The 15458-nt window shown below is 49.5% G+C and overlaps 1 protein-coding gene across 2 annotated transcripts in view; it reads right to left on the bottom strand.

Moving 5' to 3' along the window:
- Positions 1–15458, bottom strand: part of CLMN (calmin) — a 119557-nt gene that overhangs the window by 23870 nt on the left and 80229 nt on the right. For both annotated transcript variants that reach the window (XM_060295249.1, XM_060295250.2), the window contains exons 3-7: positions 13994–14089; positions 11198–11281; positions 5537–5629; positions 3597–3787; positions 1396–1589 (exon numbers count right to left, since the gene is read on the bottom strand). In XM_060295249.1, coding sequence (XP_060151232.1) covers positions 1396–1589; positions 3597–3787; positions 5537–5629; positions 11198–11281; positions 13994–14089 — 658 coding nt within the window. The remainder of the gene's footprint in view (positions 1–1395; positions 1590–3596; positions 3788–5536; positions 5630–11197; positions 11282–13993; positions 14090–15458) is intronic.

The following is a 15458-nucleotide window of genomic DNA, read 5'->3' on the forward strand; positions in this document are numbered from 1 at the left end:
CAGGAGTTCTTTCTTTTTCATGGCTGAATAATATTCCATCGTACATACACACAGCATTTTCTTTATCTCTTCATCCACTGATGGACGCGTCGGTTGTTACCATGCTTTGCCTATTGTGAATAATGCTGCAGTGAACACTGGTGTGCAGATAGTTCTCCAAGATTGCAATTTCATTTCCTTTGTTTTTGTTTTGTTTGTTTTGGGGGGTTTTTGGTCATGCAGTGTGCCTTGCGGGATCTTAGTTCCCTGACCAGGGATCAAACTCAGGCCCACAGCAGTGAAAGCCCTGAGTCTTAACCACTAGACTGCCAGGGAATTCCTGAGGTGGTTGGTTTATTTTTGTTGTTTTTTTAAATTTCATTTCCTTTGGATATATATTCAGTAGAGAGTTTGCTGGATCACATGATTGTCTATTTTTAATTTTTTGAGGAACCTCCATACAGTTTTCCATAAGAGCTGCACCAATTTACATTCCCACCAACGAGAACACATGGTTTTTACATGGGATCTTGGGATGCTTGATGGCGAAGGATCCCACAGACCAGGGAGGTATTTTCTCTTTATTGTACACTTCAGGAAGTCTAGGCCCAGAGAAGGGGAATGATTTGAGTGAAGGCTCACACGTGGCTGATGAGCAGAGAAGGTGGAATGAAGACTCCAGCTCTCCTTGCACCCAAGATTCTGTTGTTCCCTACTGTCTTAGTCCCCCCCTGCCAGCAGCCAGCTCACTGCCTGCCCCATCAGCGAGTCTGTTGAGCTGGGACCCTCACTCACTGCCAGAGGTAGTCCTAAGTTAGCCTAATCCACATGGAAGGCGATTTGACAGAGATAACCAAGTGCCCTAAAAAGGTGTGTACTTTCTAGCTGTGTCATTCATTCCGCTGTTGGGACCTGGTCCTGGAGGAAATAATCTGAGATGCACACTGAGCTTTAACCAATAAGATGTTCATTGCAGCGTTATATATAAACATGACTATTCTGAAACAACCTCGATGTCCACCAGTAGTAAAGAGCTAAGTACATTTTGGTGCACCCACTGAATGGACCATTATGCGCCCAATAAAAATATGTAATGAGGACCTCCTATCAGCATACTTATGTCACAATTATAACATTAGGTTTAAAAAAAGTAGGATACAAAACCATACATACACTGAATGATCCCAATTAGGTAAAAAAATTGTAATTAGATGTAAGGAAAAATACTGGGAAAATGATCTCAGTGGCAGGAATACAGGAGATATAAAACTGACTTCATTAGATATTTCTGTATTCTCCACGTTGGACAGCAGATGTTACATATGTAAAAAAAAAATATATATATATATATACACACATATATATATATATATATGTATATTACAAAGAAAGAGAAAAAGAGAGAACCACATCTACCTTCTGGCTCCAGGAGCCTGGGGATGTGAAGGGCGTCGTGAGCGATGCTGAAAGCCTTCTCTAGATTTTCCCGCATGGAGTCTTCTAGCGCCTGCTTCATGTCGACCAGGCTAGGGTCGATGGCCTTGATCACTGCCAGGAAAGCCAGCCCGCTTCTCCAGCTGCCTGCAAAGTCCTGCACCGCCACGCCATACCTGAGGAAAAGGAGCCGCCTCAGCGCAGGTCAGTAAGCAGCCTCGGGGATGCCTCGCTGGCCTCCGAGCGGGGCTGGGAGCTGCTGACCTGGGGAGGCCAAGATGCCCGAAGCCCTGAGGATGGGGAGAGCTGCACTGAACCGTTGGTATTTCCATTTCCAGACAAACAGGATAGGAAGGTGTCCATCACACGAGGAGACAGCATAGAACGCTGTGTTTCCCAATTCCCAGATATATACGTATTTATACACACATATATATAAAGGAGTCACTCTATACACTGTTCCTTTTATCAGCGATGTTCAAAATGCAGCAAACATAGATGTGTTGTGTAAAAAAATGGAGCCAGAAAGACACAAGTTCACACTCCGGCTGCCCCACTGTGCTTCCAGTGCTGTGGCCTGGAGTCACACACCTTCTAAGCCTCAAACTCATTCATAAAACAGGGCAGCTGTCATGGGCAAGTAGTAGGTTGGATCCCCCAAAATGGCCACGTCACGTGGACAATCTAACGTGCAATGCAGATGGCACGTGAAAGCCACTCACTAAGGGACAGCTAACGTCATGATTAATATAAATAAAATCAGAACATTAAAAGTGACAAAGATAGATAATCCTGCCAGGCACTCATTTCCTTTGGACTCCATCCCTTGAGACCATATCCGCCCCCGTCAGTCTCTCAACTGTGATCCCTGAACTCTCTTTAAAAAAAAAATCCTGGGGCTTCCCTGGTGGCGCAGTGGTTGAGAGTCCGCCTGCCAATGCAGGGGACATGGGATCGTGCCCCGGTCTGGGAAGATTCCACATGCCGCGGAGCGGCTGGGCCCGTGAGCCATGGTTGCTGAGCCTGAGCAACGGGAGAGGCCAAAACAGTGAGAGGCCCGTGTACCGCAAAAAAAAAAAAAAAAAAAAATACTGTTATTTATCATTTGAGATTCATAAGAAGTTGCAACAGCAGTACAAAGGGCCCCTGTAGACCCTTCACCCAGCTTCTTTCAACGGCAGCATCCTACGTTACCGGCGTGTGTTATCAGAACCGGGACACCGACGTGGGTACAGGGCTATTAAGACCACAGACCGAATTAGGATTTCACTGGCTTCAGTGTCGCGGGGATGGTATAAGCGCCATGACACTTTGTCACAAGCACCCATTCCTGTGACCGGTGCCGCAGTGGCGGTACAGATGTTCTACTCCCTGCAAAGGCCCTTCCTCTCTGTTACAGCCACCCTAACTCCTGGCAATGAGCTCACTTGATTTATTTTAAAATAAATTTTAAAATAAATAAAATAAATTCATTTGAAAACACCATTTACTGGTTGCTCACATTAATCAACTCTATCACGCTTAACCCCTTAATCAAAACCCCAAAGACCCAACTTCTCTCTCATCTTTTATTTCCATGCACTGGGGAGCCAGGGTCCGCCGCTGAACACTTACTAAGCGCCGGTACTCTGCAAGGTGCTTTCACAGGGTTTATTTCATTTAACCCCAACTCTCCCATAAGGGGGTGAATGGTAAGTCACCATCTTACAGATGCAGCTTAGAAAGGTGAGAGATTCACCAGGCTCTCCCCAGTCTGGAAGGGGTTAAACAGAAGGCCAGGAACTTGGTTCCAGTTCACCTGTCTCAGTTTTGGAAGGGCCAGACCTGACTCTGACAGGTTGCAGCCTTTATTGTTCCTCGTTTTTAAGTAGGTACAGACTCTGAAAGATACCCAGAAGCTTAATAATAAATGTCCATGTTATTAGGATCCAAGGGCCATCCCCACATTGGGATTTAAAGTGTTGAAGGCCCCTGGGATTTCTATTCTATCATCAGCTTTCTGCAAACCAAACACGGGGTGAGTACAGTTTTGTGCGCAGAAACAGAAACTGACAGGATGCCTTTTCTGAGAGTCTACGGGAAGCGCCGGGCACATAACTGAGTACATGGTGATGCCCTTTTTCTTAGCCCTCCTCCCCCTGCCTGGCAGAGCACGGGGCTGGGGCACAGGGCGTGTGGCTTACTTCCTTGTTTTCCTCTGCACCCATGTCAACAGTGTCCTGATGGCCCTCCTCTGGTCTTTCACCGATATCACCGCACTCCTCTCTGCAGTGGGCGTGGGTGGGAAGGAGGAGTCTGAGTCTGTGCCCCCCGAGCCGGGTGACAGGCTGGAAGATGGAGAATTTCTGCTGAGGTTGCCGGTGAGTTCTTTAATCTGGAAGGAAAACGGCGTTTCAGATCCCGGAGGCAGACCCAGCACGGTCCCTCGTGGACCCCGGCTGGAGGGACCAGCTTGTGCAGAACTGGTTCTCCAGATCGGGAGAAACCCCTTCCTGAGGGTCGTGTGTCAGGGGTCAGGGGTCAGTACTCATGATGGCCTGGCTGTTTCTTGTGGCTTGTGGTGCGTGCAGTGATGCTTTGCAGGGAAAATCATCTCTTCCTGGAGTCTCTTTAGCTCTGGCCAGAGGCTGCAGATGAGGTCTTCCTGACCTGACTTCACCTACCCCTACCCCGTCCTTTCATGGCCATCGCTCCCAGCGTGCATCATGCTGTTTCAAGCCCCACCGCCTGTGCTCACCCAGGTCCTGCTGCCTGGATGTCCCTCCCTTCCAACACTGAACTCCTGGCTACTCAAAATGTGCTCTTACCATGGGGTGCCTGTGAGAAATGCAGAACCCCAGGCCCCGCCCCAGACCTACGAAATCAGACTCTGCATTTCAACACCACCCCCATACCAGGTGACTGGTATGCACAATAAAGTCTGAGAGGCACTTGTCTAGCGAACTCCTCATCCTTTAAAACCCTGCTCTGTTGTCACTTTATCCAGGAAGTTTTCCCCTCCCCGCTTCCCCCTCTGAGATAGCTGCCCCAGCTTGGAGCTTTCACAACACTCTGCTCATATACGGATCATGGCCTGCACCACAGAATTCTATAATAGGGGACTGACCTGTCTGAGAGACCAGAAAGTCACGAGAGCAAGACTTTGTATGCTCAGAGCCCGGCACATGGGAGAAGCTCACTAGACATTTACCAAATAAATGAATGACGATCCAGAGTGGAGTTAAGGACTGTTTACACATTTCAGGACGTTTCCGGTCCATCAGGGAGTTGAAGAACAGACATCAGTGACTGAAGCCTGTATGTGACACTGTACGCTTGACGCAGGGCTTTTCCCACGTAGCATCTCTTGATGCCCACCGCATATTTGGACCACTGCTACCATTTCACAGATGTGGAAACTGAGGCTCAGAGGGAGCCTTTGGTTTTATAAGTTCAGGGCTATTGTCTCCAAGCCTTGTTTGAGCTCATTCTTCTCTGAAATGTAAGCATAAGCCTCTGCGCAGATCACTTTTACGCTTGGGAGACCCATTAAGCCACGAGCCATTATCTTCTATTTCAAAAGAGGGGGATTTTAGAAGATAAAACATCAACTCACTCCCTCCTACTCGGGGAAAAGAACTTGAGCACAATTTGAAATATCCCCTTCATACTCCAGCCACAGACCCTGTCCTTGCTCTATAAAATCTGCATTTCCAGATAGAGACTGAGGGTGCTAAGGATGGAAAAACAAGGTCCTTCCTGTCACACACACCTCTTCCTAGAGCTATCTTTGTACAGGCTCTTTAACCGTCTCTGATAAACACAAGTCATTTTAGGAAAGTAACTCTCCCAAGTTCAAGTTTTGGTTGGAAGTATCCCCCAGCCGTTGTGACACTTTAGAACAAAATTACTTTTCGAAGTAAACAGGTAACTCTTCAAGTACCAAGAGGAGAACAGAGCTCACATCACTTTTAGAATCACAGGAATTCAAACCCTTTAGCAACCAGGTTCTTCTAGTTCTTTCCCAGGAAACAGAAAAGTCAAAATCTGTTAGAAACGAAATCTCACTGTCTCCCTCCATCCAGCTCCACTCTTGTGTTGCTGGAGATCATTACCGTGTGTTATAGGAAAGAAATGATTTTACCTGGAAGAAGAGGATGATGTTCCAAATCAGCCCAAGAACCAAAGAGGGGTTGCCGTCTGCTATTTCTGCCGCGTCGATGCTGACCAGTCTCACCTGGAGAGAAGCAATTTATAAGCTTAACCAGAGTGTCCAAACAGGATGCAACATGTTATTTTCTGATGTTGTCGTCGTGGGCCTGTTTCTCTTTCTCACCTGTGCTGTTCGGTGCTGCCCCAGGCCACCTCTCGGGGACCCCAACGTGCAAAAGTGTACGTACGTGTGTCTGATAAACACGTGCATAGTACGTCGCATGCGCAGACACTATTCTAAGCTCCTTACAAGTATTCATCCTCACAACAACCCCACGTCACAGATTCTTCTAGTATCTCTATATTTCCGGTAAAGAAATTCCAGAGCAGTCAATGTAACGTGCCCAGGACACACAGCTAGTAAGAAAGTCATCCTTTTCCAAGAACAGATGGTAAATGCCCAAGGGCGGTCTGTGTACTACACTAACACCACCAAACCTCCAGATTTAACACGTCTTTGGACAAACACAGAGCACTGACATCAGCGATCAAGGATCACGGACAGCAAAGACAATTATCCGTTACTGATTAGAAATAGTGTGTGGGGATAAGGCTGCTACCCAGCGTTTCTGCAACAACCCGCAACAAAATACCCTACTGACTGGTTCAGATGGGCATATCTGAGAAACCCTTAAGAGATTACGTTATTTATTTAACTATGTTCTGACCACAGGATGATTGCCCTTGGTGAATGCCTGAGGCACTGGTTTTCAAAGTGTGGTCCCTGGACCAGCAGCATGTTGTCACCTGGGAACTCCTTAGAAACGCAAATTCTCCCGCAGACCAACTGAATCAGAAACCCTGGGAAGGGCCACAACCTGCATTTTAAATATTCTATTCTATTTGATCTGATTCGATCGAGCCTAGTGACTCCATCATTCTTTTTTTTTTTTTTGGCGGTACACGGGCCTCTCACTGTTGTGGCCTCTCACGTTGCAGAGCACAGGCTCCGGATGCGCAGGTTCAGCGGCCATGGCTCACGGGCCCAGCCGCTCCGCGGCATGTGGGATCCTCCTGGACCGGGGCACAAACCCATGTCCCCTGCATCGGCAGATGGACTCTCAACCACTGCACCACCAGGGAAGCCCCACAATCTGCATTTTAACCAGAGCTCCAGGTGATTCTGCTATACGCTTGGGTTTGAGGACCCCTGCCCTGAGTCATCATTCTACTCTGCAAACAAAACCTAAGTATATAGATCAGGGGTCTGCAAACTTCTGTAAAGAGCCAGAGAGCAAATATTGAAGACTGCAGGCCACAACTGTCTGTGTCACATTTTCCGCCTCTTCATTCTTTACCACCCTTTGCAAATGTAAACTCCATTCTTCAGGGGGAGGAGAGGAGAAATCAAGTAAATCGAGGTAAACTTTTCCTTTTCTTTTTTTGGCTGCGTTAGGTCTTTGTTGCTGCACGCAGGCTTTCTCTAGTTGCAGCAAGCGGGGCTACCCTTCGTTGCCACACACAGGCTTCTCTTGTTGCGGAGCGTGGGCTTTAGGCACACGGGCTTCAGTAGTTGCGAAGCAAGGGCTCAGTAGTTGTGGCTCGCGGGCTCTAGAGCAGAGGCTCAGTATTCACGGCGGACGGGCTTAGTTGCTCCATGGCACGTGGGATCTTCCTGGACCAGGGCTCGAACCCACGTCCCCTGCATTGGCAGGAGAATTCTTAACCACTGCGCTACCAGGGAAGTCCCAAGGTAAACTTTCAAATCCAAATTTGATTCATAAAATTCTGCTTGGGAGACTCGGGAAAGAAAACACAAAGAGAGCGTCTCACACAAATACTTCTTTCTCTCTTTCCTTTGGGGCTTTAAAAAAAGATGGGTCTCTGTCCCTACCAGTTCCTCAGGGGTTTCTGACCACACCCATCAGTAGGGCCTGGGCTTTCCTAATCACAGGTGAGAATCCTGAGTCCCTGGCTCAGGTGTGTTTTGCAGGTTGATGCCCAGAGAATAATCCAGGGAGCACAAGCTCATCACTGGCAGGTTAGAGGCTGAAGGAAGTGGTCAATATTGTGAACAACAGAGCCAATGGAATTCAGGCCCAATAGTCCGTCCATATTCATCACGGCCACATGTCCCATGGGATGAGTCACCTGCGGTCTGTGGCTGTCGCGTACCCTGGACCTCTGCTCCGGCAGCTCCCTCCGCTTCTGTGGCTCACTGATCACATCCCAGCACGGGGGAGTCACATCAAAGCACTTAGTCAATCCTGGCCTTCACCATCCCCTGGAGGAAGCCCAGCATGGCCTCTGAGCTGAGGTTCATGGAAAGTGTCCCAAAGTGAGAAATCACGGAGTTGCCTTGTAGGGATGTGGGGAGTAAGATGGCGCACCCTCTTGGGACAGGGAGGAAAGGGGGGCAGGGAGTAGACGTCACCTTTGGAGAATAAAGCACTCTCCCGGCCACAGGGACTGGGAGCCTGGCTGAGGAAGGCGGGGATTATGGATATGCCCGAAGACCTTGCCGCGGGTGCCCAGCCACTGCTTGGTTCTCCCTGGCAAACAGACGATGTCGCAGCCGGACATCAGTCAGAAGCTTCAGGGACAATGTCCTCCTCCCCCTCTTCCCGCTAACTTGGTTGTTTTCGCCACACTGACAATAAGTGGACCAACTGGCTTCTGGGAATATCCTCCTCCCCCTCTGGCTGGCACATCCATCGTGGGGCAGTGATAATGGTCATCACGGTAATGCCCTCCCCGGGGAGAGCTGACTTCTGCCCAGTGGTTCTCATGGGTTAGTCATACTATACCATTGCACAGATGAGCAAGTTGAGGCTCAGAGAGGTTGAATGACCTGCCGGAGGTCACAGAGCTGGTCCTGTGGGGCAGCGGGTCTCTGACACAGGAGTGAACACCATGCTCTGAGCCTCACAGTTTCAGGGGAGAGAGGGAGGGACAGAGGCTGGCCACACTAACAGCACCTGAATCCTGGGGCAAATGGGACCTGACTGCTGCCCCTCCAGCACCCGCTTGGCATTGATCACCCAGTTCTGGGCACTTTTTTGGCTCAGGAGAGCCACTGGGCCCGTCCTCCCTCGAGCTGGGACAGTGGGACAGGAAGGGGCCAACAAGGGCCCAGATTCTGGCAATGGGAAAGAGACTGCAACCAAAATGCCTGTTTCCACCTGCCTCACCCACTGGTGCTCTCCTCCCCATGGGGCCATTCACCTGCCGGCCACGGGAGCCAACGGGGCAAAGAGCTGACATAACACAACCACATTCGGCGTATTTCCAGATTTTTAAATAAAAAATAAAGGAGAAGGGAGCTTTACTGTTCTTTCTTTTGTACCATAAGGCAGCTACTGCAGTTGGGGAAACATTTAAGGACGGATTACAGAAGGCCAGGCCTGCCACCCCTGAGCATGGGCTAGTCCTACCTGCAATGCCCCCCAGCAGGCTCCCAGGCTGTTTGTTTTTTCGCTGCTGCAGGATCACTGCTCCTCCCTGGGCCCCTGCAGTGACGAGCAGCCTGCTGTCCGCGTGAGGCCTCCTCTGCGAGGCTCTAAGCTCCTTGAAGCGGAGATGTGCTCCTAATGCAGCTTTATGTCCCCAAGGCTGAGCACAGCCCTGGGCCCACAGAAGACACTTTGTAAACGCAGGGGGAGAGTTCTGCCTACAGTACAGACCCATCAACACGTGGCAGCTGGCAGAGCAGGAAATTACTTAGGGGTTCACAAGCTGGAAGGAAGAACAGTGAGTATCCCGGGCAGTGGTCCCAAGGCCCCACGTTATCATAGAAACAACGCTCTTCGGAATTCAGGTGTGGACACTGCCCAGGAGGGCCACGCCTAACGCTCCCTTCCAGGAGCAGACAGTGGAGCTATGGAGCTGGGGAGAGGTAGCAAGAGCCACAGCTAACGAACGCAGACCTCACCCTGTGCCCTGTGCCCGCACTTGGCTAAACCGCACCTGGATGGGCACAATCCATCCTCAACAACTCTCTGAAGTAGGTTTGCCTCTCATCACCTCTGTGTAACAGATGTGGAAATGGAGGCTCAAGGCGTCTACATCACTTCCCAGGAGTGGAAGCCGTGGCAGCGGTGCCCTGAACGTGGCGTCAGCACCGAGGCGGATGGTGAAACTGACTCTGCAGAGAGGCCAGCATTTTCACGAAACGGGACGTGCTTTTTTAAAAGCAGCTTTATTGAGAGATACAATTCGCATCCCATCCAATTCACCCATTTAAAATATACAATTCCATGCTTTTTGGCATCACCATAATTTTAGAGCATTTTCATCACCTCAAAAAGAAATCCTATACCCTTTAACTGTCACTTGTCTAATCCCCCAACCTCTCTCAGCCCTGAGCAACCACCCATCTCTTTTCTGACTCGAGAGATTTCCCTGCTGGACGTTTCATAGGAATCGATTCATAGAAGAAGGGGTCCTTTTTGTCTGGCATCTTTCATAATGTTTTCAAGGTTCAACCACACTGTAGCGTGCATCAGCACTTCATTCTTTTTCATGGCAGAATAATATTCCGTTGCACGGATAGACCACATTTTGTTCATCCCTTTGTCCACGGATGGGCATCTGGGTTGCTCCCACCTTTTGGCTATTATGAATGATGCTGCCATGACCAGAGCTGTGCTTTTTGGCCGTCACAACCTGAACTCCCTCCTAGGTCTAGGGCTTTCCCCACAGTATGGGAGGCAGAGTACACCTCCCTCTTCAAAAGCCAAAGGTGCTTTTCCCTGCCCCTGGCAGCCAGGACATGGGTGGGGATCCAGGCTTATCAGCCCAGGCCTTAGAATCTGAATGAGTGACACCGAGAGTTCCTTCCAGGGGCTGTGCTGGAGGCAGGGGGACAGTGCAGTAAAAACCCCTCAGCTTGCCCGACACATCAGCATGTACAGTAGACCATCATCACAGAAGTGCAATTTGTTTGGGGTTCCCGGTGGTAAACAACAGGATCTGATCTGGGCTGATTTAAGCAGAAAAGGAATGTGTTGAAAGGATGCCAAGGGGTCACAGAATGACTTGGAAGACTGGGGAATCAGGGCTGGGATGAAACCCAGGGCTGCTGAGTGCCGGCACCACTGCACGGCCCCTCCCCCTCCCAATGCAGGGACCCACGTGGTCATTAATTGGTGAAACTTAACGAAAGGGGAACTTTGCAAATTTCATCCCTCTAGGGCCATTCCTTCCCAGTTTTGAAGGACGCGAAGCAGAGTTCAAAACACAGAAAAGGCTAATTTAAGTCGAGAAAGTTATATCAAAGGGGACAGAGTTATGTAATTTTCCCTAGGCTCATTTGGCCCCCTTTTCCTCCCTGCTTCTCCCATATTCTGAGTTCTAAGAAAAAGTTTTTACACGCTGCCATGCTCTTATCCCCCAAAATGAAAACGAAAATGTCAACTAAATTCTGAACATCTGAGAGCCTGACGGAGATGGAGGGGCGGGCAGGGAGTCAGGGACTGTATCTCCGGCTGATGGATTAGCTGCGGGAGTTCTGTTACATTTCAACTTAGTTTCATTCGACCATCTCAGCAGGGTCCCCTTTGCCCGCATCTCTTGTGACCAGCATTAAACTTCAAATTATGTCCTTTTGGTCACAGGGAAGTCTGTGTTAACAAGATGTGTTTCAGATACTTACATTGCTATCTTCCAAAAACTTAAGCGCTTTCGCTATGTTGTTCAACCGAAAAATACGATGGGATGAGGACTTGTATTCGTGCAGCTGTAACACAAACCAGAACAGAACAAGCAGTTACGCCAAGACAGGCACTCAGTCCCCAGCGGTGCCGTCGGATGTGCTTGTCTTTTTCTTTACCTTTTTCACATTAGTCTCAAGAGAAGGTTGGGGCTCATAGCAGAGCCCACACGGACCACATCCAAACCCGGGCATGGGGCCCCAGGATGCACAACAGTACCCTCAGGGGCCCCCGACGGTCACCTTATTTATGGTTCTTGGGACCAAACTCACTCGAGTTGAAGGAGGGGAATCCAGGGGTTAAACAAGGGACAGATTTGTCAAGTGTTTCTCTCTGACCCAGCTCCTGGCTTTTGATACTCCTCCCTCCTCCAGAGACTGTCGGTGACATGTTCTCACTGCACTGATGCTTTTCGTCAGGGCAGAAAGCGTCAGCCGGGAGTGTCACCCACAGCTGCTAAATCATCCGGTAAGCCCTCCCTGGCGGCCGCAGATGTTTCTGTTTTCTGGCCAAGAGCTTTGTGGACATTTATCCCAGGTCAGAGAGAGAGACAGACAGACGGAGACAGAAACACAGAGAGACAGAGAAAAGAGAGACAGAGAAAGAGACAGACACAGAGAGACACAGAGAAGCATAGAGAGACTGAGAGAGAGAGGAGAGAGAGAGAGAGAGAGGAGAGAGAGAGAGATAGAGGAGAGAGAGAGAGAGAAAGGAGAGAGAGAGAGAGGAGAGAAGGGGGGGGGAGAGAGAGAGAGAGAAAGGTGTTTGCAGAAGCAAAAACTCTGACAATGCTCGTCGCACCCACCAGGAGCAGCAGCAAAGGAAACTCATCCTGAAACTGAAGTCCGTCCCCACTCCTCCAGGTGGGCGCTTTACACTATAAGGAAGCCAGTGGGTATCACTTCCACACGGTGTGAACTTCCAGGCAAGCTAATGGGTGAGGTCTTGGATGTTCTTGGCTGGGCTCCAGGATCAAAGACTCCCAACAGAGGCCCCGCAAGGACATGGTCGCTCCTAACCAGTGCCCTGGCAGCAAAGTGGGAGCCTGGGCTGCTGGGAACACAGAACGAGGGGCTAGAATGCGCTTTTTCAGGAAGCCTGTTAGAGACTGTGCTGGCAGCCCATTGTAAGATGTGCAAAGAAACCAAATACAGTAAGTCCCCTGCACACGAACCTTCAAGTTGTGAACTTTCAAAGATGCGAATGTGCGTTTGCATGTCCAATCACGTACGTTAGTTCACGTGTCTGGCGTACATTGCCACGTGCGTGCATCCTCTACGAGTGGTTGTGCTTTTGTGTCCTTCACTGTACAGTACTGTATAGAGTACAGTAGTGCAGTATCTTTATTTCAAGCCCAGGATGTCCGGAAGCAAGCCCAAAAGCAGTGGTATATAGCCAATTGTGTTAGATGGGTACCGAGGCTAACTCTGTGGGACTTATGAACAAACTGGACTTACACACACGCTCTCGGAATTGAACTCATTCATATGTAGGGGACTTACTGTACTCCCTTTACTGCAGTGGCTTTACCCTTCATTAGAATTCACAGCATCACTTTGCACGGCCCCCTTGCGGCGGGGTGGAGAGGCTATTGGGAAAGCAAAGGCAAGGAAGGGGTGTGATAAGACTCCAGCCACATTAGAGCTGAGAACAGAAGTAGGAGCTCTTGACTTTAAAGCTACAGTTAAGAACAAATCCAGACGGGCTTCCCTGGTGGCGCAGTGGTTAAGAATCTGCCTGCCAATGCAGGGGACATGGTTCAGGTCCTGGTCCGGGAAGATGCCACATGTCGCGGAGCAACTGAGCCCGTGCTCTGCAGCAAGAGAAGCCACCGCAACGAAAAGCCCGCGCACCATGCAGCAACGAAGACCCAATGCAGCCAAAAATAAAATAAATAAATTTATTTTTTTAAAAAAAGGAACAAATCCAGAGAGGTCCACACGGGCTGAGCTATACCCCATCGCGGCACTTTTGTATCAGCCACGCTGGGTCACTTGAGCCAAGTCAAACACTGGACTCTAGAGCCGGTTTCTCAAAATTGACACCACTGGTATTCTGACCAGATCACTGTGCCCCCTCAAGGAACCTCTGGCAGTGCCTGGGGGTACTACTGGCATCCAGTGGATAGAGACCCAAGGATGCTTGCTGTTACACATCCTGCAATGCCCAGGTCAGTGACAAAGAACTACCCCAGCCAAGATGCCAACAGTGTGGAATTGGGGAGAGAGGACCGACCAATATATAGCAGATACAGGCAACATGGAGAGCTCTGGTGAAGATCCAAAGTGGAAGGAACCCCAAGATCAGCTGGTTCAATTCAATTTTGGTCATACTCACAAGAAGGCTCTAGAATTCTGTGTATCTAGTTGGTGGATTATAGATTTTGGCTGATGAGATGCTTTTCTTCTCCATCTTCCTGATTCTTAGCTCTCATTCTAGGTAATTTCATGGCTGGCCAGCTAAACTGTCATGATTCAGTCATGATCCTTAGCTTTGGACTCACAGAAAACATGGGGTATTTATTATTTACTTGCTAAAGTATATTTGCTTAGTTACACATGACTGTATCAGTCTTAGTCACCGAGAAAGGAATGTCACCCTCCCAGGTTTCCCGTCATAGGATTTATGGATGGCCAGGTATATATGTACATACACATAGACCTGTACAGAAAAGAACCCTTTGGCAATGTTTTCCTTTGCATTTTTACTTCTTCCTAACCCTTCTGGAGCATACGTACCAGATTTCGCCCAGACAGGACTTCTAACAAAGCCATTAGGATTTTGCCATCTTGTATATCAACGAATAAATCTTTAACTTCTAGAGGTGGGTTGCACTGTGGAAGAGGGGGAAAGAAAGCAGCCGATTAGTGATCTGTGTAAGCCACAAAACAATTTCAGAACTGCAGCTTTCACTGGAGAAAAAACTTCCGGACACCCAGATGTGCCTACAGGCAGCAGGGCCCATCCAAGGAGACAGCGATCCCCTCTCCCTGGAAGTGGCCCGTGGGCAGTGGGTGCGCTGGGGAGCTGTGGAGGAGGCTCTGGGTGGAAACAGTCAGAAGCCCCCTGCTTTCCTCTCTGACCTGGGGAGGTCTGAGGGACCTGTGTTGTGTCCACCAAGAGTTTGGCTGGGTGTGGCCTGGGGTCCGCGGGGCCGGCTGGAACTTGTTGGGCAGATGTCCCAGCACAGCGATTTCCAAACTGTGCTTCCCAGAACAGAGCTTCAGCAGAGCACTTCACAGAGCCCCGTGGGGGCGGTGGGGGGGGAGGTCCCAGAGGAGGCTTATTCACAGCACTCCCTTCGATAGCTCTTACTGGCCTTTATTTAGGGTTCCAGGAAGACTTTGCTTAAAGAAAGGTTTCTGTTGACTAAACAAGCTTGATAAAAACTCCTTTAATGCAGGATGGTTAGGATTTATTGAATCTTGGGGGACAGGGTCCAGGAACCTGCATTTTTCATTAACCCCCCAGCATAAATTCTATTTACTTTCTGGTATTGGGGCATTTGGAAGCATTAGAACACTTACTGGTCTTGGGGATGACGAAGGGGGGTGTTCCCACAGGAGACCGGATTAATTGGGGGACAGGAATGGCGGCTGTCACCCGTCAGAGAGCCAGGGAAATCTTGGAGCTGTGGCCCAGGCACCCTTTTCTCCGGGAAGGCCTCCTCTCCAGGAAGGCCTCCTCCCCGTGAAAGCCTTGGAGGGCCCATGTTTTCTTTTTTTATTCGGGAGGTGGCATTTCCTTACCTCTTATACGAGCCCCCTGACTCCCAGTTAGTCAAAATACCGGGCAATTCCACCCACAGGTGCACAGAAAAGAGCTTTGCTTCAAGGGCAACAGCGACTTTGAACCCAAAGGCAAATTATTTTCTTTGCCAACTCCCCACTGCTCTGCAGGAACATTCCACACGGAGCATGACGGTATCAGGTTACCAAGACTCTTATGGAAATGTTATTCCTGTTAACGCGGGGCAGAAACGCAAGACCTGAACAAAACAGCCCCTGATAGATGAACTCACAAAATTTCCCGTTAGCAGCCCCGACCGTGGCCAAACCTTGCTTTTGAGCTGAACCTGGAGAATAATTTCCATTGACAGTGTCTGTAAGAGCCTCGGCCCAGCAGCAGCGAGCGGGGCCTTGGCCAGCATCCATCTGCAAGATGGCAGGAGGAGAAATTGAACCCACTCCAGTGAAAACACTC

This window comes from Globicephala melas, chromosome 2, assembly GCF_963455315.2.
Source record: "Globicephala melas chromosome 2, mGloMel1.2, whole genome shotgun sequence".
Classification (NCBI taxonomy): domain Eukaryota; kingdom Metazoa; phylum Chordata; class Mammalia; order Artiodactyla; family Delphinidae; genus Globicephala; species Globicephala melas.